At 44.9% G+C, this 26,212-nt stretch overlaps 1 protein-coding gene and 1 non-coding gene across 3 annotated transcripts in view; both read left to right on the plus strand.

The window, feature by feature from the left end:
• Positions 1-14,860, plus strand: part of DCP1A (decapping mRNA 1A) — a 64,878-nt gene extending 50,018 nt beyond the window's left edge. For both annotated transcript variants that reach the window (XM_003257197.4, XM_030811609.1), the window contains 4 exons: positions 5,492-6,247; positions 7,469-7,534; positions 10,038-10,256; positions 10,662-14,860. In XM_003257197.4, the coding sequence (XP_003257245.1) occupies positions 5,492-6,247; positions 7,469-7,534; positions 10,038-10,256; positions 10,662-10,742 (1,122 nt within the window). In that variant the 3' untranslated portion in view covers positions 10,743-14,860. The remainder of the gene's footprint in view (positions 1-5,491; positions 6,248-7,468; positions 7,535-10,037; positions 10,257-10,661) is intronic.
• Positions 14,861-14,989: 129 nt separating this feature from the next.
• LOC115834988 lies at positions 14,990-15,093 on the plus strand. Its single transcript, XR_004029968.1, has one exon. It is a non-coding gene; the product is annotated as a small nucleolar RNA U13 (small nucleolar RNA).
• Positions 15,094-26,212: the final 11,119 nt, after the last annotated feature.

A 26,212-nucleotide genomic window follows, 5' to 3' on the forward strand; every position in this document is an offset into this window, starting at 1 on the left:
ATCTTAAACTCCTGGCTTCAAGCAGTGCTTCCGCCTAGGCCTGCCAAAGTGCTGAGATTATAGGCATGAGGCACTCTGCCTGACTTAAAGTAGATTTTTGGCTGTTCAAAGTTAATTCATGTTTCACTGGACAAGTAAAAATTGCTGTCTGGATTATGCCTCAGGTGTATTTTGTGATGAGGTTTCTCCATGTCCTGCCATTTGATTATTCCTTTTCTTAAATTTCTGCAACATAGACCCAATCTGATTTCTGTTTTTCAAAGTAGTTTATATCTAAATATTGGTTTGTGTGTCTGTATACATATGTCTGTAATAGAATGGGGTGGTTATGATCCATTTAATTTGCATTAATAAGAATTAGTCTTGTTGGCCAGGCACGGTGGCTGTAATCCCAGCACTTTGGGGGCTGAGGCAGACAGATCACCTGAGGTCAGAAGTTCAAGAACAGCCTGGCCAACATGGTGAAATGCTGCTAAAAATACATGTCTAGTAAAAATACAAAAATTAACCGAGCGTGGTGGCACATGTCTGCATTCCCAGCTACTTGGAAGGCTGAGGCAGGCCTATCGCTTTAACCCAGGAGGTGGAGGTTGCAGTGAGCCAAGATCACACCACTGCACTCCAGCCTGGGTGACAGTGAGACTCCATCTCAAAAATTAAAAGAAAAAAAAAAGAATTAGTGTTGTTTTCCAGTACTTTTTTTTGCTAAGAAATCTGACCCATTTTTTTTTTTTTTTTTTTTTGAGACAGAGTCTCACTCTGTCACCCAGGCTGGAGTGCAGTGGCGCTATCTCGGCTCACTGCAACCTCCGCCTCCCGGGTTCATGCCATTCTCCTGCCTCAGCCTCCCGAGTAGCTGGGACTACAGGCGCCCGCCACCACGCCCAGCTAATTTTTTTGTATTTTTAGTAGAGACGGGGTTTCACCATGTTAGCCAGGATGGTCTCGATCTCCTGACCTCGTGATCCGCCCGCCTCGGCCTCCCAAAGTGCTGGGATTACAGGCATGAGCCACCGCGCCCGGCCTGACCCATTTGTTTTCTAAACATATAATGTGTATAAAAAGGAATTAACCCAAAAGATTTTAATAGGAATCTCCATATAAGATATACAAATGGCCAATAAGCACATGAAAAGATACTCCACATCCTTAGTCATTAGGGACATGCAAATTCAAACCACGTTGAGGTATCACTTCATACTCATTAGGATGGCTAATATCATTAAAATGGAACATCACAAGTGTTGGAGAGTAATGGAGAATACGCCATATACTCTGTTACCTCATAAACTGCTGTATACCGGCAACCCTGTTGGATTGCTGGTGATAATGTAAAATGATTCAGGCACTATGGAAAAAACAGTTTGGTGGTTCCTCAAAAAGTTAAACTTAGAATTACTATATGACCCAGCAATTCTGCTCCTGGGTATATACCCAAAAGAATTGAAAACAAACATTCAAACAGATACTTCCACACCAGTGTTTATAGCAGCGGTATTTGCACTAGCTAGAAGGTGGGAACATCTCAAGAACTCCAGTGTCCATTAATGGATGAATGGATAAATAAATGTCATATATACATGCATTGGAACATTCGGCCATAAAAAGAAATGAAATTCTGATACATGTTAGAACATGGATGAACCTTAAAAACAATAATGTGAATGTACTAAAGGCGACTGAATTTTACACTTAAATATGGTTAAAATGGTAAGTTTTATGTATATTTTACTACAATTTTTTAAAATAGGGAGATAAATGTCTATTGTGCTGTCAGTAGACATTTATGATGCCATGAATTCACAAGTGACTAAGTCACAATGTTCAGTGTAGTAAATGGAACCTGTGCACATGTCTGCAGCTATGTGGCCTGGACAGAGAAGTCTGTCCCAAGGGAGAATTTGTCGTCTATTTTGACCTAGATGGAATGGGTTTGAAACATTACCAAACAGCTGTGTCCTGGATGATTTTTTGCATCGGGAGTGACCAGGAGGTTTATAATAGCCTAGCCTTGGTTATCCTACCAGGTGTTTTGTTGTTGTTGTCTTGCATTGTGGGATATGATATTCCAGGAGCATTTAATGAATTTTTGTTTGGTACTCCATGCTTGCTATTAAGACCACATGGTGAGCCGGGCACAGTGGCTCATGCCTGTAATTCCAGCACTTTGGGAGGCCGAGGCACGCAGATCACCTGAGGTCAGAAGAAGTCGAGACCAGCCTGGGCAACATGGTGAATCCCGTCTCTACTAAACATACAAAAATTAGCTGGGTGTGGTGGCGCATGCCTATAATCCCAGCTACTCAGGAGGCTGAGGCAGGAGAATCGCTTGAACCTGGGAGGAGGAGGTTACAGTGAGCTGAGGTCGCGCCACCACACTTCAGCCTGGGCGATAGGGCAAGACTATGTCTCAAAAAAAAAAAAAAAAAAAAAAGACCACATGGTGTTTATGTGATTATAGTTTAAGCCAACTTCAATTTAATGCTTTTTGGGCACCAGACATTATATTGAGAATTTAATTTTCACAACAGTGCTCTGAGATCATTGTCACAATGTCCTCGCTTTTCAGATAAGGAACTAAATTAGAAAGATTATGCTGGGCTCAATGGCTCACTACAAAAAATTTAAAAATAAACAGCATGGTGGCATGCACCTGTGGTCCCAGCTATGTGAAAGGATTGTTTGAGTCTGGAAGGTCAAGGCTGCATGAGCTGTGATCATACCACTGCACTCCAGTCTGACTGAATGAGACCCTGTCTCAAAAAAAAGAGAAAGAAAAAGAAAGATTATGTAATTTTCCCAGTTAACAGCAGAGGTATCTTTTATTTCAGACCCTAAACTCTACAGTTTTTTTCAGAAGTAAAAATATGAAGAAATTGAACCATATAAGATCTTTAGTATTTTTTTGTATCCATGGTCTAAAATTATATATCAATACTGTCTTATATTTGAAGTGAGATTCTAACATTAGTAGAATCTATTGAATATTTTCTAAGGTGAAATGGTTTGGTATGAAGCTACAACTTTTTTACAACTGTGGGAGGTTCTTGCCTCTTCCTCCACAACAGTTACTTTTTACTGACTATATTTTTTCAGACCTGCCCTGTCCCTCTCACCTAGCAGATGATGCTGTCCTCATACCAGGGAGAGAAGACAGAATGGCACTCCCTTAACTTTCTGCCCTTCACATGCAAACTTGCCTGCATGCTCATCGCTGCTGGCCCTCTTTCTCTGTTGTCTGACATGAGCCCCTCCTGACACAGGATCTCTTGCCTTAAGCTCCCCCTCCTCGTACTGACTTCCCCCTACTCCCCGAAAGAACTTTAGGAGAGAGCACTGGTGAGTGTCCGCTATGTACTGATGGGGTCTGTAGTCCTGGGTGGTGGTGCCATTACTTGAGTAGGCAAGTCCAAGAGCAAGAAAGGCAAGGATTGGGGAATACTTGAGAAAGAGATCCCCTGCCTTGGCAAACTTGCTTTCCATGGTGTTAGGAGTGCTGACATTAAACACACACTTCCTGTGTGCTGGGTTCCATACATTTCAGCCTCCCACCAGCCGTCCCTACTTTATAGAGGCCTGAGACTCAGAGAAGTGGACAGCACTCCTCAGGCCACACAGCTGGAAAGGAGCAGAGCCAGGCAGCGGCGGTCAGCTCCAGGCCCTGCCTCTGGATGGTTGATGGGACATCACAGCTGTGTCGCTGCAGCCTCCTGAGGGGATGCTTTTGCTCCCTTGTATTACCATTTTTGTGTTTTAATAACACAAAATAACATTACCATTTTGTGTTCTAAGTCAGTACCTCCAGGTTCTAGATGTCCCACAGAGACCTCCAGACATGTTCACAACTAACTTCAGCTTCCCCCTCTCCCTAACCCCAGGGGCTTTTCCTGGGCTGGCCTGCCCAGGCAGTGATACCACCACCCAATACCGAGATACCAGGGTGTCCTCTAGGCTCCTTGCTCCTACCTGGCCAGCCACCAACTCCTTCCATTCCAACTCCAGTTCTCATCCTCTTCTCTGCCAGTATCTTAGTCCAGACTCTTCTCAATCTCACCCCTACAATTTGTCCTTTATGTGGCCGACCAAGTGCACATTCTAAAACATAAAGCCTGATGGCTCATCCCCTGAACATGCCGCCATTACCCTGTGGATAAAGTCCAGATCCTCTAACGTGTCTCAGATACTCTGCAGTCTGCCTGCTGCTTCTCTCTTTCCCTGTCACCCTTCTACCCAGCCTCTGACCCAGCTGTGCTGAAGCACGTGCGGCTCTCTCAGTGGCTGTGCTCCCCATTCAGCTCGCCTCATCCCTCCCCAGTTTCACTCCTCTTCCTGGTGCCTTCCCTCCCACTGAGCTCTGCAACTCTGCCTTGTGTGTGTGTGCACGGGGGGCTGGTGGGGGGGGGCCCTTACCAGTTGTCCTGGCCTCTTCTTTCACATCACAGTCACAGCACAATGCCTGGCACCTGATAAATTCAAGAATTTTTATCAAATGGATGAAACATTTGCCTGGACAAAACTAGGTTTGTTTTCCTGTAGAAATGTGATCACACCATAGTCTTATAATATTGATATTATACTAATTTGCAGTGTACTTTGGGGCCTTACAGACTTTCTGAAGCCTTGAGAATCATGTGTTTCAGTGAACTAATTTTTTCAGTATAAACAGATCTAAACAACTAATTCACTTATTTTAGGAATAAAAAGTTGAGGCTGTCTGTGTTTTCAAAGTGCTTAGGTGTGTCTCCCACTAAAATGTAAGCTCTGTGAGAACTGTTGTTACTCCCTTGCTGCATCCCGTAGGCCCAGGTTAGAGCAAGACCTGGCACCCTGTGAGTACTCAGGAAATAAAGGTTATTGACTATGGGAATACTGCTTAAAAGTACAGAAAAGCACGAATGTTTTTCCTTTGAACAGTTATGGTGTCAATAAGCCAACTTACTAAAATATGTATAAATTTTAAATTGTTAGGCTTAAATGCTTTTTCTTAAGAATTCTGTGAGTAGGGAATAAGGCAGGGGGAGGTGGGGATGGCCCACTATTAAACGATTAGATTTATTTTCTGATATTTGAGACCCAGTCTCTGAGGTCCAGTGCCTAGCGTTTCATCGAGAACAGTGAAAGTAAAGGTAGAATCACCTGATGAGCATTTGGTCCCTGTGTCTCCTCTAGTGTCATTTCCGTATGTGTTGCTGACATGAGGCAATTGGGCACAGTCAGCTTTGCCAAGAAAAAGAATGGTGAATTCTGATCCTGCTACCCAGAGACCCTAAAAATTTGAATTATATTACCAACGCAAATTTCCATCCACCAACCTGGGGTCACTAGATGAACCTGGGCCTTAATCCTTAGTACATCTTCAGTTTTTTCCATTCCTTATTTTTATACTCCATCCATCCTTGATTCTGCAAAATCTTTGGCTTCTGGAAAAGAAGTTTGGTTATGCTGATTTATAAGAGACCTCTTTGATCGGGTGGTTTCATTTGTTTTTCAGTCTGCTCCGTCTGGACACAAGCATCTGACGGTAGAAGAGTTATTTGGAACCTCTTTGCCAAAGGAACAACCAGCAGTTGTGGGTCTGGATTCAGAAGAAATAGAGAGGTTGCCAGGAGATGTCTCCCAGAAAGAGCCCAATTCCTTCCTACCATTTCCCTTTGAGCAGTCAGGAGGAGCCCCTCAATCAGAAACCCTGGGTGTCCCTTCTGCTGCCCACCACTCAGTCCAGCCTGAAATCACCACCCCGGTGCTAATCACTCCAGCCTCCATCACACAGTCCAATGAAAAGCATGCCCCAACCTACACAATCCCGTTGAGCCCCGTTCTCAGTCCCACTCTGCCAGCTGAAGCTCCTACTGCACAGGTTCCCCCCAGTTTACCTCGAAACAGCACCATGATGCAGGCAGTGAAGACCACGCCTAGACAGAGGTCTCCACTCCTGAACCAGCCAGTCCCTGAGCTAAGCCATGCCAGTCTGATTGCCAACCAGAGCCCCTTCAGGGCCCCACTGAACGTGACGAACACAGCTGGCACATCCCTCCCAAGCGTTGATCTTCTCCAGAAACTCAGGTTGACCCCACAGCATGACCAAATACAGACACAACCACTTGGGAAAGGTGCAATGGTAGCCAGCTTTTCTCCGGCAGCTGGTCAGCTGGCCACACCTGAGAGCTTCATAGAGCCTCCCTCTAAGACAGCAGCAAGAGCGGCGGCCTCAGCCTCCCTGAGCAACATGGTGCTTGCTCCCCTTCAGGTAATGGCAGGAGGGTGGGGATGGGCACAGTGGGTAACTAACTGGATGGGATGAAACTACAGAGACCTTGGTTTTAACTGTTATGACACTGACAGTTTTAAAGAGTTGTCCCTTTAAAGTATGTCAGAGGCTAGGAGACAGGTGAAGTAAGAAGCCGTATCATGAACAACCAAGTAATTTATATTTTCCTGTCTGGATATTCACTTTAGTGGGGGTTGTATGTTTGTTTTGCTTTTGCCCAGCAGTTCCAGGAGTCCTCATTTGACTGAGGACCAAATTATTCCAAAGCTTAACTCCCTTCCTATCTCCCACGGCAGTCTCCTAGAGTGCCTACCTTGTGCCAAGTACCCTAGAGGTGCCATAAGAGCATCCTAGACTTGAAGGTATGAGGTCAAATAAAGCTGATTTTTTCAACTGTCCATGTTTACATCACCTTATAAAGAGGTGCCATGCTGCCTAGATCTCTCATCTCTACAGACTCAGCAGCAAAAATATGCCCAGGCTGAAGGACAGATATCATATCACATGTTCTTACTTTATTTGAACTCATGGAGATAGAGAATAGAAGGATGGTTACCAGAGGCTGGGAAGGGTAGTGGGAAGGTGGGGGGGAGGTGGGGATGGTTAATGCATACAAAAAAAAAAGTAGAATGAATAACACCTGTATTTAATAACACAACAGGGTGATTATAGTCAATAATAATTTAAGTATATATTTTAAAATAATGAAAAGAGTATAATTAGATTGTAACACAAAAGAAAAATTCGTGAGGGGATGGATACCCCATTTTCCATGATGTGATTATGCATCGCATGCCTATATCAAAACATTTCATATACCTCATAAATATATACACCTATATACCCACAAAAATTAAAACTTATGTATATTCCTGGGCTGTCCCTGGCTTTTATAGGAGATACAGGTTTCAGGTTTTTCTTTAAAGATACCTGAAAGGCTCTGCACACACCCCTTCCCTCAGGAGCTAAAGAGGAGAGGCTGTCGCAGAGCTCTAGTGCAGTTGAATTGTTGGCTGCATAGTTGCAAGTTCCTGTCAGACTCTTCCCATGGGAATCTAGGAACTAGTTAATATCTGAACCATTTTCTGTTACTAACTAACCTAGATTTTCCACTGGGAAAGTCTTTTTCAATTAAGACTGGGAAGTCTTCTTAATTGAAACTTCTTATATCCATCTATCTTTTCTTCATAAACATTTCAGTCTATGCAGCAGAACCAGGATCCTGAAGTATTTGTCCAGCCTAAGGTGTTATCCAGTGCCATCCCGGTAAGGACTCGCTTTTTTTTTTTTTTTTTAAGACTAGTCAGATGCCATAGTGAGAAGGTAGAAAGAGTAGAACAAGGAATTTGATCTGTAACTGGCTGTGAACAGTCAGGTGAGATAACTCACTACCTTTGGACCAGCCAGGACTCCCTCTTTCTGAAGAACACATTATGGATTTTTAAGTTCTGCTGGATGTGAAGTAAAAGGTTGTCAGCTTAGTGAAAAGAGTTAGCTATGGAGCCCAGCCCATCTTAGATGCCTTTCCTAGGCCAGGTCCTCTCCCACCCCGTCCTGGCAGAGTCCATTGCTGTGGCCTCTGTGGATCTCGAGGCATCCGCATGGATATCTTCCCTGACTGTGTGTGTAGAGGGCACGGTGGGCCCTTACTTGGTATTTGTGAATGGGTGACTGCTAAGAGTGTGGTAGCCTGGCTTCTATAAGTAGGAAATATTGCCCTGGAAGAGCCGTGATGTCCCAGGTGGCAGAGCCACTATCCTGCTATAGTCCTCTCATTTCCCATTGCTCTGAGAATAAAGCCTCCCAGGCCTGTGTCTTCTGTCCCGTTTGTCCTCCCTTGCTTCATTTTTTGTTGTCCCTACTCTCCATCACCCACTAACCTTGCAATGCACACAGGTTTTTCTTAGCTCCCTAAAGTCATTCCTGTTTTCCTTTGAGCCTTTGTATCCTCCTTGAGTCTTGGAGTTTAAATGGGAACCAGCTTCTGACTGGTCTTACATCTTGGAGTTTAAATGAGAGCCAGCTCCTGACTGGTCTTGGAAACGAGCCTCTTTTCTATGTGTCTTGTCCTTCTGCATGGTGATCTATCTGCAGGATCTATCTCAGCCTGTTTTTGCACCAAAAATAAATAAATGAAAGGTAAATAGCTCAGATGCCAAACACCATACCCTTGAAACTGTGACCAGCTCTGTGCTTTTTGTAAATGAGGAGGCGACATATAAGAGAAAGAAATGTAGATCTCTGTTGATTGTATCAAATCTGAGAAATACTGAAAATACTGATTATTACTGGTTTAATGTATTCAGATAATTAGCTGGAATTAGCCTAGAAGCACATCTAAATGGAGGAGAGAGGTAGATGTTAGCTTTATTTTAAGAAATTTTCTCATTGCTATCTATAATAGTATAAAAAAATAGATTGAACATAACTGGATTTTTTTTTTTTTTTTTGGAAGCGGAGTCTTGCTTTGTTGCCCAGGCTGGAGTGCAGTGGCACTATCTCAGCTCACTGCAACCCCCGCCTTCTGGGTTCAAATGATTCTCCTGCTTCAGCGTCCCAAGTAGCTGGGATTACAGGCACCCATCACCACACTCCCCTAAGTTTTTGTATTTAGTAGAGATGAGGTTTCACCATGTTGGTCAGGCTGGTCTTGAACTCCTGACCTCAAGTGATCCTCCCACCTAGGCCTCCCAAAGTGCTAGGATTATAGGCGTGCACCACCACTCCCGGCCATAACTGGATTTTTAAATTCTTCTTTATTGCAGTGTAATTTACATAAACTGAAATGCAGATTTTTAGAGGCCAGGCGTGGTGGTTCATGCCTGTAACCCCAGCACTTTGGGAGGCCTAGGTGGGAGAATCACTTAAGCCCAGGAGTTCAAGACCAGCCTGGGCAACATAGTGAGACCTCGTCTCTACAAAAAAATCAAAAATGAGGGGAGGATTGCTTGAGCCCAGGAAGTTGAAGCTGCAGTGAGTGGTGACTGCACCACTGCACTCCCACCTGGGTGACAGAGTGAGACCCTGCCTTAAAAAAAAAAAAAAAAAAAGACGAGACGGAGTCTTGCTCTGTCACCCAGGCTGGAGTGCAATGGTGCAGTCTTGGCTCACTGCAACCTCCACCTCCTGGGTTCAAGCGATTCTCATGCCTCAGCCTCCCGAGTCTGGGATTACAGGCACACGCCACCATGCCCAGCTAATTTTTGTATTTTTAGTACAGACGGGGTTTCACCATGTTGGCCAGGCTGGTCTCGAACCCTATCTCGGCCTCCCAGAGTGCTGGGATTATAGGCATGAGCCACTGCGCCCAGCCAAAAAATGCAGATTTTTAAGTGAGTTATTGACACATATATGTAATATCCCTTGGGCAACCCAATCAATATGTAACATTCTGTCACTCCAGAAAGTTCCCTCATGTCCTCTTCAGTCGTTTCCCCAACTCTCCTCCCAAAAAGCCTTTACGGATTTTTCTTACTGTGCATTCTATACTGTTACTTCTCTTACCTTCTGTGGTGGTTGGACTTGGCTTCCCGTAATGATTCTAGGACATTCTTATATAAATGGGCTCGTCATCCTTTAGCTAATGGAAGTTTATAACCAGATGTCAGATGTTCAATTGTTCCTACTGAATGTTTACCTGCACTCAAAATAGTCTGTCTCTGTGCTCCACTCTTCTGTTGTTTATGCCTGTTTCCACATGGTGCCTATTCTGGGCCTGGCTACATAGGCTTCTGCACTTTGGTACAAAATGACCATTGTCACTCTCCAGGTTGCAGGCGCCCCACTGGTTACTGCAACAACCACTGCAGTGTCTTCAGTCCTTCTGGCCCCAAGTGTTTTCCAGCAGACAGTTACAAGATCTTCGGACCTTGAGAGGAAAGCCAGCTCCCCTTCTCCTCTAACTATTGGAACACCAGAAAGTCAGAGAAAGCCTTCCATCATTCTCAGCAAGTCTCAGCTCCAGGATACATTAATACATCTAATAAAGGTATGTAGGATACCAATTTTATCTTTGATTTTTCATTATTTAATAAAAGAAATTTTATAAATTCCTCTTACAGAATCAGTTCATAAAGTAAATTCAAAAGACTAGCTGGAGGCCAGGCAAAGTGGCTCACACCTGTAATCCCAGCACTTTGGGAGGCCGAGGCGGGCCAAAAAAAAAAAAAAAACAGACTAGCTGGGAGTACTGTTTCTCTTTTTTTAAGCATGCAGTCCTGGTGGAGAAATATCTGCGTGAACTCAAAATATTAATCATGATTGTCTCTGGGTGGTGGGATTATCAGTTATACAAATCATTTATACAATTTTTTTCCTAAGCTGTTACCAAGGAAGTAAAATCTGATGAGGTAAATGTGGCATTCGTATCCTTAACCTTTATCATCTCTTCTAGAATGATTCCAGCTTCCTCAGTACACTTCATGAAGTCTACTTGCAGGTGCTGACCAAGAACAAAGACAACCACAACCTATGACTGGAGCAGAATAAGTCTAAAGGCAGAGCCCCAACCTCAGAGACAAATAGGCTTCATCATGGAAACTTCTGAGCAGAACATTGAGTTTGAGAATCCTGAAATTGAGCCTATGAGAAAGAGACTCATTTCTTAAGAATGTTTTCCAAGTGACGTTCTCAGTGATAATGGAGGTTTCACTGTGAAGCATCACCAGCAGACCTTTGTTTTGACAAAAAAAAAAAAAAAAAAAAAAAAAAGAGATCATTGTGTTAAGTTATGTGGGTGTTTTCATCAGCTAGGAGCAAGGCTGTGGAATAAGGAGTCAGATTCTCAGCTCGCTTTCACTTTCAAGGACTTACAGAGGAGTAGTCACCAGCCTCACAGCAGAAGTTCAGCCTGGCCCCCACCGCTTCCCCCAACCTACCCCATAGAAATGGGCTTTGGGCTGACATTCAAGTTCTGAACAGAGTAGAAGGCAGCTCTGCAAAGTAGCTTCGAGTTTTTAGGACCAGAATTTAAGCCAGTAAATTAGGAATTATTTCCTCAAGTGAAGTATATTTTATATGAATGCCCCATTTGGGCCCTAAAAGTTGTGAAATTTCTTAATAGCATTTTGTTTTTAAGTGCCCCAGTCCTGCCCCGCAGCAGGCCCCCCAATGCAGCATTACCATTTGATTAGGGCACTGTCAGGCTCTGGTGGTGTGGACACAGGCATGTCATACCTTTGAAGGAAAGGCTGGGGCTGGGAATGCCCACATCCTATCAAATCCTCATTTTAGGTTAAACTCTCCATTGGTTCTGAAAATGCTAAGTTTGTGTGTGAAGCACAGCCTTATTTTCCTTTTCTGTCATTGTTGATTGTTTTCCTTAACACTTTGACAAAAGGACCAGTGGACCAATCTGACAAAGCCATTCTGGTTCCTTTCCTTGAGTGTACTGAGAATAGTTTTAAAGCTATGCAGAAAAGGGAGCTGTTATTCACACTGCCCTTATTTTGTTGTAGAATTATGGAGTTAAAAGAAAATGTGATTCCGAACTCTACCAATGTATTCCTAGGCTGTGAGTACTTTCCCAGCCCAAAGTGTGAAAATATGTAAAGAAGCTTTGTTATGCTGCTATTGATCTGCCATGATTTCTATTTATTCTTTTATGGCATGTAATGGTGTTTAGTAATATTTTAATGTAGATTTTGATTTATTTCAGCAATAGTAATTTTAAGATACTCTTTGAATGAAAGTGTCTTCGTTTCTATGATACAGGTCATTTTGTAGTATTTAACCAATTAAGATGCACTGCTTACTTTTCTGAGCACTATTTAATGATGGGGTAAAAACCCAATTGGCTCAACCAGCTAGCATAAGGATTAGCTGTGAATAATGCTGACAGATACGATGGTTCCTTAGGAACAATCATTTAAGCTTTAATGGTAACTCAATCATAAGTCCATAGATTATTTTTTTCTAGCTGAAATTTTAGAAAATTACTTGTGAATTACATACTTGTTTTAGTTTGGTCTTAGTTTTTAGCATAAAGAATGATTGGCTTTTGTTGATCTAAACATGCTTCCTGGACAGGGTTTCTGCTTCTCGTTTTAGTGTCTTCTATTGCTGTCTACCTAATTATGTGTGAATTGTGCAGAATTCAGGGAAGCTTGTAAGTTTTCATGCTCAATTATGAATCGTTTGTTTTCACAGATAGTATGTAAATTAAGCAACCAAAAATGAATTCCTTATGCATCATCTAGGAACGAGAAAGCTATAGTAGGATACAGTGTTGCTGACACCAGGAGATGGTGTCCAGGGAGCCACGTGACTTCCATAAAGTGGACGCACCAGTAGGTGTGATTGCACCTCAAGTGTGGTCTCAGTGGGCTTTGGTGAACAGACAAATCAAGGGATTCTTGAATTGAAATTATGCTTTTGAGTATATAATATTATGAGAGAGTTAAGAGAGAATATCCTAAAGAGAGTCTGTGATCATACTAATTTTCACCTTTAATGCTGGGAATGGATATGATAGACACTAAAGAGAATCTATGATAAGGCTTCCTTAGTGTGAAAGTAAACTTAAGTGCCCAAGTCATGGAGACTTGAAAAGGGTAAACCTGTTTCACCTCCCAAATTTATATATTCAAAGTATTTACTTAAAATTCAGAAGCCAGAAGTTCATGTCATGATTACCAGGAAGTTCAGGCCGGAATGAATCCCTAGAGAAGCCAGGCCAAGCCTGGATAATTGCAGTCGGATGACCCTGGCCCGAAAGTCACAGTTCAGTTGCCTTATTCCTAGTTCAGGCTTACTATCTAGAACCTCATGCTATCTTAGGTTGCATGTTTACATTGCTGCAGTGTCTTTACTGGAAGCTTAGTTGGATCGAAATGGACACCAAGATGGAGATGCTTCTGGCTAGATTTCGCAGAACCCCAGGAGACCTGCATTTAGACCACTCTGTCCATTTGTGTGCCCACCCCCACCCCCAGGGTCTAAGTGTAGGCTCCGAGAGGAGCAGCCCAGAGCTTGGAGGAGAGGTGTGTCTGGGGCACCACTGGTGGGTGGTGCTGCTCTTTTTGTTGTACGGTGTCTTTTAATGACTCTCACGCCTCCCAGACAGCCTTGTTCCTTTAAGGCAGAAGCTCTTCTTCATCGTGTACCTCCTGGGATTTGTGAGGTGTGAGATTTGGCCTGCTTGACTTTGAATTCAAGTTTTTCAAGTGACTCTCAGTGTCAGAAGAAGCATTTCATGCTGTCCACATGTGGTATGTCCACAGCTCACCTTCGAAGGCTTAGATGTAGCCATCACAGAGAGTGGTATTTTATTAAGAACCCAAGTCCCAGCCTGACCAACATGGTGAAACCCCATCTCTACTAAAAATACAAAAATTAGCCGGGCGTGGTGGCACACGCCTATACTCCCAGCTACTTCCAAGGCCGAGGCAGGAGAATCACTTGAACCCGGGAGGCAGAGGTTGCAGTGAGCCAAGATCACACCACTGCACTCTAGCCTGGGTGACAGAGTGAGACTCCATCTCGAAAAAAAAAAAAAAGTCAAGCTGGGCCCCTCTATACAGGGGGACACACAGGCTTAGTTTAGTATATATCTAACCAGATTTTGCATGTCAAGCATTTGTTCTTTTCCTGGCTTATGTCTTCTTGTAGAAATTATATAAAACCTATCAAATCCACTACTAGGTAAATTTTTAAACCATGCAGCTTTATTACTCTACTCCCCCAAAGAATGTAGTTTGAAATTTTCTTATTTCCGTAGTAGAGGCCCTAACTGCCATTGTATTACTATTAATGCAACATGAAATTGACGGTGCCTAACTGCTCAAAAAACAAAGTCAGCCATCATACTGTAACTGAGAGGAATGAGAGGTGGCACAGGCACGAGTGGGCTCAGCCCGTGTGAGTGAGGAGAACTAAGGAATCGCAGGGTGCGCGTCCTGCATCCTGGCCGCACATTTGCTGCAGAGCACGTGTTTCTTTCTTGCCTCCCTTCAGTTTTCTTCAGTTGCGTTCAGTGTTATCTTCTGGAACCAATAGTGCCCTGTGTTCTCAAGTCTCTAAAATGCTAAGATCTGAGCAAAGTCAAGCAGCTTACACTAGGCTTTTCTACAGCTGTGCTTGAGAACATTTCCGAGTGGACCAGGGCCTCAAGGAGCCTGTTTTTCAGCAAATTCAGCAGATGTGTGCAGTGATTCCCTCTGTTTTGTATTTGACACCTTCATTTAAAATGCTAAGATGCAATATCATTCACTTCAAAGTGGGGAAAATGCAGAATTGTGTTTCCTTTTTATCTGTGTGATTCCTTAAGAAACATGTTTTTAAAATGTGTTCTAAATGGTTTTTTATTCTGTATTACTGCTTTGGCCATGTGGCTCTCATGACTTTCATTGTACCAGATTCTCAGCTCCCTGAAACGTAGGGACGAGAAGCTCTGGAATTACAGCAAGATTTTTGTTCCATGAGCGCAATACTGTATCATTAACATTTTTAATGGTATGGATTTTATACCATCTGTGTATGTTTGCAAATATTAAGTTATTACATGTTTTAAAATGAGCGTTTTTCATCCTAAATTTTATATGTTTGCAAATATATTTTTTTAATAAAATTTCAAAACCAAGTTTTAGCACCTACTAAAATTTAATTGTGTTTTTATTTAATTTGTAGAAATAGGGCCTTTTGAATGAGTTGCTGCACTTTTGCAGAGTGCCATACTGGTGAAATGGGATGAGGCAAAAAAACAACTGACAAAACTATTATCAGGTTCTTTTGTACTTCATAAGCGTGAGGATTAGGTGTTCACACACAGGTGTGAGATGTGCCATCCTGAAACATTGTTACAATGTCGGCATATTACCTGTCTGACACAGAAAGAAAAAAAGAAAGAAAACTGTTATCTACCTGTTTCCAGCCTGTGTAGTCAGGGTTCTCCAGAGAAACAGACCTGAGAGAAGATAGAGTTATGTACCATGTGATATTTCAGTCAACAACGGACCACGTCTATGACAGTGGCCCCATAGAATTATAACCCTATTTTTACCCGACCTTTTCTGTGTTTAGATACACATATACTTATCCTTGTGTTATAGTTGCCTACAGTATTCAGTACAGTCACATGCTGTACAAGTTTGCAGCGTAGGAGCCATAGGCTGTACCATGCATGTAACCTAGGTGTGTAGTAGGCTATGCCATCTAGGTTTCAGTTAACCACAGTCAACCCAGGTCTGAAAATATTAAATACAAAATTCCAGAAATAAACCATTTTAAGTTCGATGCCGTTCTGAGAAGCATGATTGAGATCATTCGCCATCCCACCTGGGCTGTGAATCATCCTTTGCCCAGCAAATCCACGCTATATGCCGCCCACCAGTTAACCACTTAGTAGCCATCTCAGTTATCAGACCAACTGTCGGGGTATTGCAGTGCTTGTGTTCAAGAAACCCTTATTTAATAACGGCCCCAAAGCGCAAGAGTGGTGATGTGGCAAGTCGGGTATGCCTAAGAGAGGCCATAAAGTGCTTCCTTTAAGTGAAAAGTGGAAGTTCTCAACCTTTTAAGGAAAGAAAAGTCACATCTGGCTGGGCGCAGTGGCTTACACCCATAATCCCAGCACTTTGGGAGGCCAAGGCGGGCGGATCACCTGAGGTCGGGACACCAGCCTGACCAACATGGAGAAACCCCGTCTCTACTAAAAATACAAAATTAGCCGGGTGTGGTGGCGCATGCCTGTAATCCCAGCTACTGGGGAGGCTGAGGCAGGAGAATTGCTTGAACCTGGGAGGCAGAGGTTGCAGTGAGCCGAGATCATGCCATTGCACTCCAGCCTGGGCAATAAGAGCAAAACTCCGTCTCAAAAAAAAAGAAGAAAAGTCACATCTGAGGTTGCTGAGATCAACATAAAAATGAACTTTCCATCCATAAAATTATGAATAAAAACTTTGCTCTAGTTTTGCCGTTGCTTTTTTTTTTTTTTTTTGGGCACAGATTCTCTGTCGCCCAGGCTGGAGTGCAGTGGCATGATCTTGGCTCACTGCAACCTCTGCCTCCTGGGTTCAAGCAATTCTCGTGCCTCAGCCTCCCGAGTAGCTGGGACAACAGGCATGCGCTGCACACCGGGCTAATTTTTGCATTTTTTTGTAGAGACAGGCTTTTGCCATGTTGGCCAGGCTGGTCTTGAACTCCTGACCTCAAGTGATCTGCCTACCTCAGCCTCCCGAAGTGCTGGGATTTCAGGTGTGAACCACCATGCCTGGCCTGCTGTTGCACTTTAAACTGCAAGTTATAGCCATGGTGTGTGATAAGATGGAAAAGGTGGCTGGGTGCGGTGGCTCACCCCTGTACACCCAGCACTTCTGGAGGCCGAGGAGGGAGGATCACTTAAGCCCAGGAGTTCAAGACTAGCCTGGGCAACAGAGCAAGACCCTATCTCTACAAAAAAATTAAAAATTACTTGGGCATGGTGGCTTGTGCCTATAGTCCCAACTACTCAGGAGGCTAAAGTGGGAGGATCACTTTAGCCCAGGAGGTGGAGGCTGCAGTGAGCCATGATTGTGCCAGTGCACTCCAGCCTGGGTGCTAAAGACCCTGTCTCAAAACAAAAGATGGAAAAAGCATTAAATCTGGTGGAAGACATGAACAGAAAATGTGTTCTGATTGACAGCAATATGTTGCACCAGAAAGCATTGAGCCTATACAAAGACTTAAAAGATCCCTTGAAACAGGGACACCAAGCCATTTACTGCAAGAAAGGGATGGTTACACAGATTTCAAGAATACAGGTCAACAGTAGCCTAATTCTATATCACAATGCCTACGTCATAACCTCACTTCTCATCATGTAGGCATCGTACCATCTCACATCATCATAAAAGAACGGTGAGTACAATACAGTAAGATAGATGGTAGATGATATAGATGATAGATAGATAAATAGATAGATAGCTTTTTGTTTTTGAGACACAGTCTGTCTCTGTCACCCAGGCTGGAGTGCAGTATCGTGATCTCAGCTCACTGCAACCTCCACCCTCTTCCAGGTTCCAGTGATTCTCATGCCTCAGCCTCCCAAGTAGCTGGGATTACAGCTACTCTACTCAGGAGGCTGAGGCAGGAGAATCACTTGAACCCGGGAGGTGGAGAGTGCAGTGAGCCAAGATTGCACCACTGCACTCCAGCCTGGGCGACAGAGCAAGACTGTCTCAAAAATAAAAAAGGAAAAAAAAGAACTCTCAAGTGTTCCCAGATAAAGGGCATAAGTCTAATCATGGCCAAAAACACTTATTATAGGAGACTTTACAGCCTGAATCATTTCCCAGATTCAATCAATTCACGTGTCTTAAGCTCTTACGATGTGCTGGGCATCTAGGATGATAATGAAGAAAAGAAGAGGGGGGGGACGGAGGGAAATAAAACATAATTATTATAGAAAATAGAGAAAAGTTTAAATGAAAAAAGGTGGTTTTTTTGTTTTTCTGGTTTGGTTTTTGTGTTTGTGTGTTTGTGTGTTTGTTTGTTTGTTTGTTGAGTGAGGGTCTCACTCTGTCACCCAGGCTGGAGTGCAAAGATGCAATCCTGGCTTACTGCAGCCTTATTTTTAGTAGAGACAAGGTCTGGTTCTGTTGCCCAGGCTGATCTTGAACTCCTAGGCTTATGCAATCTGCCCACTTTGGCCTCCTAAAGTGCTGAGATTACAGGCATGAGCCACCCTGCCCAGCAAAAAAAAGGTTTAATCAGACATCTATTAATAATTATCATATAATAATGTAATCATTGGTGACAACTTAGTATAAATTCTCCCTAAAATGTTTGCTGTATTTGCCTGTCTTTGAGCTAACTCTTGCTGTATGTTACACACACAACCCCCTCAGTCATCATTAATGCTGCATGCTCATTCATTCAACACTTTAAGAATTGCTGTCCAGGTGGGTGCTGTGGCTCACACCTGTAATCTCAGCACTTTGGGAGGCTGAGGCGGATGGATCACCTAAGGTCAGGAGTTCAAGACCAGCCTGGCCAACATGGTGAAACCCCGTCTCTACTAAAAATACAAAAAATTAGCCAGGCGTGGTGGCACATGCCTGTAATCCCAGCTACTTGGGAGGCTGAGGCAGGAGAATCACTTGAACCTGGGAGGTGGAGGTTGTAGTGACCTGAGATCGTGCCACTCCACTCCACTGGCTCATGCCTGTAATCCCAGCACTTTGGGAGGTTGAGGCAGGTGGATTGCTTGGGCCCAGGAGTTCAAGGCCAGCCTGGGCAACATAGCGAAACCCTGTCTCTACAAAAAAATACAAAAAATTAGCTGGGTGTGGTGATGGGCGCCTGTGGTCCCAGCTACTTGTGATGCTGAGGAGGGGAGGACTGCTTGAACCTGAGAGGCAGAGGTTGCAGTGAGCCGAGATAGCGCCACTGCACTCCAGCCTGCATGACAGAGCCAGACCCTGCCTCATTTTTTTTTTTAGCTCTGTCGCCCAGACTGGAGTGCAGTGGCGTGGTTTCTCATCACTGCAATCTTCACTTCTCGGGCTCAAATGATTCTCGTGCCTCAGCCTCCCAAGTAGCTAGGTGAAAAAAAATTTTTTTAGCATGGCCGAGCGCAGTGGCTCATGCCTATAATCCCAGCACTTTGGGAGGCCAAGGCAGGCGGATCACCTGAGGTTGGGAGTTCGCAACCAGCCTGACCAACATGGAGAAACCCCGTTTCTACTAAAAATACAAAATTAGCCAGGTGTGGTGGCGCATGCCTGTAATCCCAGCTACTCCGGAGGCTGAGGCAGGAGAATCACTTGAACCCAGGAGGTGGAGGTTGCGGTGAGCCAAGGTCGCGCCATTGCACTCTAGCCTGGGCAACAAGAGTGAAACTCCATCTCAAAAAAAAAAAAAATTAAAGAATTGCTGTTGATTATTTTCCTGATCTTCACAATAACCCATGTTAGGAGAAGGACATTGAAGCTGAGAGTGACTGAGTCTGAGTCTGTGCCAAAGATTGCATATTAAGCAGAGGTGGTCAAGGACCTGAACTAAGCAGCCTGGAGAGGTGCTCTAGAATTCCCTTTTTTTTTTTTGAGGGGGAGTCTCACTCTGTCACCCAGGCTGGAGTGCAGTGGTGCGATCTCGGCTCACTGCAACCTCCATCTCCCAGGTTCAAGCAATTCTGCCTCAGCCGCCCACGTAGCTGGGATTACAAGCACGTGCCACATGCCTGGCTTTTTTTTTTTTTTTTTTTTTTTTTTTTTTTAATTTTTAGTAGAGACAGGGTTTCACCATGTTGGCCAGACTGGTCTCCAACTCCTGTCCTCAGGTAATCCACCCGCCTCGGTCTCCAGAAGTGCTGGGATTACAGGCGTGAGCCACCTCATCCGGCCAGAATTCCTTTCTTGACTTCGTTGCCTAAGTGATAAATTATCCTTGAGGCTTTTCATAGTGTCTGAGGTCATTCACGTTACTGCTGTTTATTAAAAACTTCTCACCTGCTGCTTTTCACCTGTCAGGTCCTAGGAAGCCAGGTAACCAAGTTCATTGGAATTTTGTGAAAAGCTAAAGTCAATAGGTCCTGAATAAGAGCTGTAGAGTTTCCTCTTTAAATGAAACAGATGGGTTTGGGATTTCTTGGTTGTCTCTAAAGACATTTTCCCTCACTGTTTGTGGGTCCTGGTTCATAGATTAGGTGTTGCTATAAAAAATCTGATCTTTGAGTAAGAAGTGTATGAATAACAGCTTGTTGAGTCTTCTGAAAAGTAATGTTTGTCTCAGCTGTCAGGAACCAGACAGTCTCTCTCACCAGAGGAGAGGCGGGAAGCGGTGCAGCCAGGCTGTCGATGTGCATGCAGGAAGCCCATCATCAGATGAAGGCAGAAGGGAGCAACAGCAAGAAATATCCAGTCACAGAATCAAACCAAGCTTGAAGCTCACCCTCCACTTCCGTGTTTGACACAGTATGAACTGGCTACCTATTACATGTAATATGAAGAGTCCCTAAGAGCTTTCTAAAGGGCTTAGATCAATTCAAGATTCTAAACTCTTAGAGTTTGCTGAATGGAGTTTTAGGTAAGAAGACAGCTGCCACACTCACACAGAGGTATAAAGAACCCATGCTGAGCCTATGCCATGGGGCTCCCAGCCCATGAGAGCCTTATGCACCTTGCATGTCTCTTCAGGCTCACCAGGCTACATTAGCCAAAAGTAAAGACAGCTAGGCTGGACACAGGTGGCTCACACCTGTAATCCTAGCACTTTGGGAGGCCAAGGTGAGAGGATCATTTGACCCCAGGGGTTGAAGATTGACCTGGGCAATATTGCAACATCCCCATCCCTTACAAAAAATAAATTGAAAAATCAGCTGGGTGTGGGTGGTATGTGCCTGTGGTCTCACCTACTCTAGACACTGAGGTGGGAGGATCACTTGAGCCTAGGAGTTCAAGGCTGCAGTGAGCTATGATTGTGCCACTGCACTCCAGCCTGGGCAACAGAGCAAGACTCTATCTCTAAAAAATAAAATAAGATAAAGTAAATGACTTTTAAAGTAAACAACAATTAAACGACTGCTAGTAAGAGATTTCTTATAACCAGCAGAGTTGGAATGTCTGGGGCAGAGGTGATGCAAAGTCATTGTGACAGTCACATCATGTTCAACCAACATGTATTTCAGATGAGTTTGAATAAATTTGAAGTGCAATTCCACAAGAAATCATAAGCTGACATTTGCCATGTTTGTCCCCTCCAAATCTGATGTTGAAATGTGATTCTGATGTTGGAGGTGGGTCCTGGTGGGAGGTGTTTGGACCCCGGGAGTGGATCCCTCACGAATGGCTCCCTGCCTTTCTCATGGCAGTGAGTGAGTCCTTACTGTTAGTTCCCAGGAGAATTGATAGGTTTTTTTTTTTTTTTTTTTTTTGGTTTGGTTTTTGGTTTTGTTTTTTGGGGTTTTTTGCTTTTTGTTTGGTTTTGTTTTGTTTTCTTTAATTGAGACAGAGCCTCACTCTGTTGCCCAGGCTGGAGTACAGTGGCGCGATCTCAGCTCACTGCAACCTGTACCTCCCAGGTTCAAGCAATTCTCCTGTCTCAGCCTCTCAAGTAGCTAGGATTACAGGTGCACACCATCACACCAGGCTGATTTTTGTATTTTTAGTAGAGATAGATTTACATCATGTTGGCCACACCGGTTTCGAACTTCTGACCTCAAGCAATCCACCCGCCTTGGCCTCCAAAAGTGCTAGGATTACAGGTGTGAGCCACTGTACCGGGCCAAGAATGGGTTGTTAAAAGGAGCCTGGTACCTCCTCTCCTCTTTCTTGCCTCCCCCTTACCCTGCGATCTGCATGGGCCACCAGCTCCCCTTTTCCTTCTGCCATGAGTGGAAGCTTCCTGAGGTCCTCGCCAGAAGCAGATGGTGGCTCCATGCTTCTGGCACAGTCTGCAGAACTGTGAGTCCAACAAGCCCCTCTTGTTTATAAATTCCCCAGCCTCAGGTGTTCCTTTATAGCAACACAGACTAAGTCAGTACGTTCTCATTGATGGCTCCCCACCCCCCTGAGAGGCAGAGCTTACTCCGAGTGTAGCCTCCCAGAAGGGCCACAGTGCACACCTGTGCACACGCACACACACACATACACACATACAACACCAACTTCCTGTCACCCCAGGAAGGGACAGGAGCATTGGTTGTGGCAGGACTGATGTCAGTCCTTTAGTCTGAAGGGGCCCCAGATGGCCCCAGGCCCAGAATGTGGAGCCGGGAAGGTCGCCATGATCCACAGGGCAGCTGTTTTCCTACCAGGTCCCAGTCACCCCAGAACGGTGGCTCTGGCCCTGCCTGAGCCCCAGGGAAGCTCTAGGAGGCACCCTCTGCAGGCCGCTTCCCATCTTCTGCGGTGTCTCTAAGTCGGCAGCGGAGCTCTGGCTTCTGAAGTAGGTGCCAAGTCTGGGCCCCTACACAGTTTTGCTACACAAGCCCCATTTTGCTGTTTCTCTGATGTGTCCCTGCCCCTCAGAGTCTGCCCCTTCCAGGCCAGGTGTCCTTCCCTGAATAGAGCTTTCTAGCATGCTCTCCGCATCTCGCAGGCACTGAGAGGCTTCCCTAACTTCTGTCTGACGCCCTCCAGCCCAGCCCTCAGATGGGAAGGGGACCCTAGCCATGGTATGCGGACCATCGCTCCCATTTAATGTGGGTCCTGCGCAAGAGGCCTCAGCTCCACTGGACACCTCCACTCTTTTTAAAAAATATTTTATAAATCCTTCTTTGCTATCTTAACTTGGAATTCATAGATAATATAACTTATGGCTATACACGCAATTTCTTTTTTTTTTTTTTTAATTATACTTTAGGGTTTTAGGGTACATGTGCACAATGTGCAGGTTTGTTACATATGTATCCATGTGCCATGTTGATTTCCTGCACCCATTAACTCGTCATTTAGCATTAGGTGTATCTCCTAATGCTGTCCCTCCCCCCTCCCCCCCACGCAATTTCTTTTTTTGTAAGAAAGATCTTTTGTAAGAAGGAGCTTCTATTTTTTTTCCTTTAATTTTTTTTTTCTTTACAAAAAAACAAAACAGTCAGCCACGGTGGCTCATGCCTACAATCCCAGTACTTCAGGAGGCCGACGGGGGAGGATCACTTGAGCCCACTGCACTCCAGCCTGGGCAACAGAGCAAAGTAAAAATAAAAAGGCTTGGCCAGGCGCGGTGGCTCACGCCTGTAATCCCAGCACTTTGGGAGGCCAAGGCCGGTGGATCACCTGAGGTCAGGAGTTTGAGACCAGCCTGGCCAACATGGTGAAACCCCATCTCTACTAAAAATACAAAAAATAGCTAGGCTTGGTGGTGGGCCCCTGTAATCGCTACTAGGGAGGCTGAGGAACAAGAATCGCTTGAACCCAGGAGGCAGAGGTTGCAGTGAGCCAAGATCATACCACTGCATTCCAGCCTGGGCGACAGAACAAGACTCCGTCTCAAAAAAAAAAAAAAGAATTTTTGAAATGATTTTTTTGTACACACAATTTTAAAATAATATTCTCTAATTGTAATATAAAGGAAAAACGTTAATAATGAAATGTTTCATATTAAATATGTATGGGGCACACCTGTAGTCCCAGCTACTCAGGAGGCTGAGGCAGGAGGATTGCTTGAGCCCAAAAGTTCAAGTCTAGCATGGGCAGCATAGCAAGACTCTGTGTTAATATGGAAATGCTTGGGCACAGGTACACAGGTACACAAGTTCCCAAAATGCCCCATAGAGGACCTCTGGTCTTCCCTCTGAAACCTCTCCATACATCACTGAAAAGCATGCTACTCTCCCATATAACATCTGTGGAGGAGCCAGCCACGGTGGCTCACGCCTGTAATCCCAGCACTTTGGGAGGCAGAGGTGGGCGAATCACTTGAGCTCAGGAGTTTAAGACCAGCCTGGGCAACATGGCAAAACCCATCTCTGCCAAACACACACACACACACACACACACACACACACACACACAAAGCCAGATGTGGTGGCGTGCACCTATAGTCCCAGCTACTAGGGAGGCTGAGGTGGGAGGATCACTTAAGCCCAGAAGATCGAGGCTGCAGTGATCTGTGTTCACACCACTGCACTCCAGCTTGGGTCTCAAAAAAAAAAAAAAAGAGTTGGCCAGGCGCGGTGGCTCACGCCTGTAATCCCAGCACTTTGGGAGGCTGAGGCAGGCGGATCACTTGAGGTCAGGAGTTTGAGACCAGCCTGGTCAACATGGTGAAAGCTTGTCTCTACAAAAATAAAATTAAATTAACATAAAAAGAATACATGTTGAAATGAATGTATTTCCTCAATCCCCTCTTCACCTATGCCAGGTAGACACAGACACAGTTTTGTTGCAGAAAATTCTGTTATTTCAAAACCGGCTATCACCCCCTCCTTGGTGCCTTCCCTGATCAACAACCTCAGCAGGCAATTGTTTGTACAAATCACAGGACAGTGCGGCATAAACACGTGCTGCTGGGGCATCCAGCACCTGTACCCAATGCATAGACCCTGGTAAATGAAGTGATGAGTGAAATCAGAGGATTAGTGATGGCAAAACCACTTCCCTGCCCTGACCAGATGGCCAGCAGCAGCACTTTTCTGTTTTGCACAGTAGCATGGAACAAATGCTTTTTTTTTTTTTTTTTTTTTTTTGGAGATGGAGTCTTGCTCTGTTGCCCAGGCTGGAGTGCAGCGGTGCCATCTCAGCTCACTGCAACCTCCACCTCCCAGGTTCAAGCGATTCTCCTGCCTCAGCCTCCTGAGTAACTGGAACTACAGGCACCCACTACCATGCCCAGCTAATTTTTGTATTTTTAGTAGAGATGGGGTTTCACCATATTGGCCAGACTGGTCTCGAACTCCTGACCTTGTGATCCGCACACCTCGGCCTCCCAAAGTGCTGAAATTACAGGTGTGAGCCACCACACCCGGCCTAACAAATGCTTTTCTAATGCCTTGTCCAAGTCACTAGAACAGAATGACTGACTGGGTGCCCTTGCTAATTCTGGAGGCAGGGATGGGAAGAGAAAGAGTAAAAGTCATATGTTTAGGGACCAAGGAACCCTGGTTTGGGAAGTGACATATCTCCTCACTCACTTTCTCAGGCAACCTTACGAGGGAAGTGCTCCTGATGGTTTCAGGTTTTCCAGGAGGAGCTGTGGCTCACAGTGGTTAAGCAACCCCTCTGTGAGCCACTCGCTGGAGCTTTTTAGTCCTACTCTAAGAAGCCAGTTTCACTCTCAGCTATTAACAACCAGCCCAGGAGAAAATCCACTGAACCTCCCCACAACACAAAACAAAAGCTTTAATATTTAATACCCACTGGAACAAAATAGCTCCTTCCACCACCAGCCTTGCTCATGGAAACCCAAGAGGTACCAGAAAGGGGGACAAGGATGAAGATCTCTCCCTACTGCGTCCTGCAGACTGTGCAGGAGGAGCCCCTAAGAGTGTCCTGTCTGTCACTGGCACTGCCCCTGCCCAGCCCAGCCTGTCCGGTGCCCCTGGGTAGGAGTTGACAGGGGCTGTAGGGCGTTGCTGGAAAGCAGCTCCTGCTCCTCACACTAGGAGGTACCCAGGCCTGTGGCAGTGCCACACAGAGCCTGACCGCACTACTCAAAAAGTGCAAGTTACAATGACTCGGCATGTTTTCTTTATGCACAAGGAAAGCAGGCCGGCAGGGCTTGGCTGTCTCACACTGGCACTTACCTCCGAGGAGTTCCAGGCCTCTCCAGCCCCAGGCCTTCTAGGGTGAGTCAGAGGGCCAACGATCCAGTCTGGCCCTGGGATTGGCCAGGGATAAGCAGGGTCATGTCTGCAGGGGCGACCAGAAAAAAAAAACCCTCTCTCCTGGAGGCACAGTGCTAGATGGAGGGAAAGCACAAGTATTGTTTGTTGCAGTATAAAAGCAGAAGTATTGCAAACATCCAACCAAAGGGGGACAGTGGTTCACCTTCCTCTGTGCCAGTAGTAATCCTAGGGTAGAAAAGAATGTGGACTCACGTGGGGAAAGATGCACAACCTGTGGAGCATTAGCATCTTTATTTAAAATATTGATGCAGACAGGCGGATCGCCTGAGGTCAGGAGTTCAAGATCAGCCTGGCCAACATGACAAAAACCCGTCTATACTAAAAATACAAAAATTAGCCAGGTATGGTGGTACACGCCTGTGTCCCAGCTACTCGAAAGGCTGAGACAGGAGAATCACTTGAACCTGGGAGGCAGAGTTTGTGCAGTGAGCCGAGATTGCGCCCCTACACTCCAGCTTGGGTGACAGAGTGAGACTCCATCTCCAAAAAGAAATAAAATAAAATATTGGGCCAGGCGCAATGGCTCACGCCTGTCATCCAGGGATGACGCACTTTGGGAGGCCAAGGTGGGTGGATCACGAGGTCAGGAGTTTGAGACCAGCCTGGCCAACATGGTGAAACCCCGTCTCTACTAAAAATTCAAAAAAATTAGCCCAGCGTGGTGGTGGGCACCTGTAATCCCA

Source organism: Nomascus leucogenys, chromosome 4 (genome assembly GCF_006542625.1).
Source record: "Nomascus leucogenys isolate Asia chromosome 4, Asia_NLE_v1, whole genome shotgun sequence".
Classification (NCBI taxonomy): Eukaryota; Metazoa; Chordata; class Mammalia; order Primates; family Hylobatidae; genus Nomascus; species Nomascus leucogenys.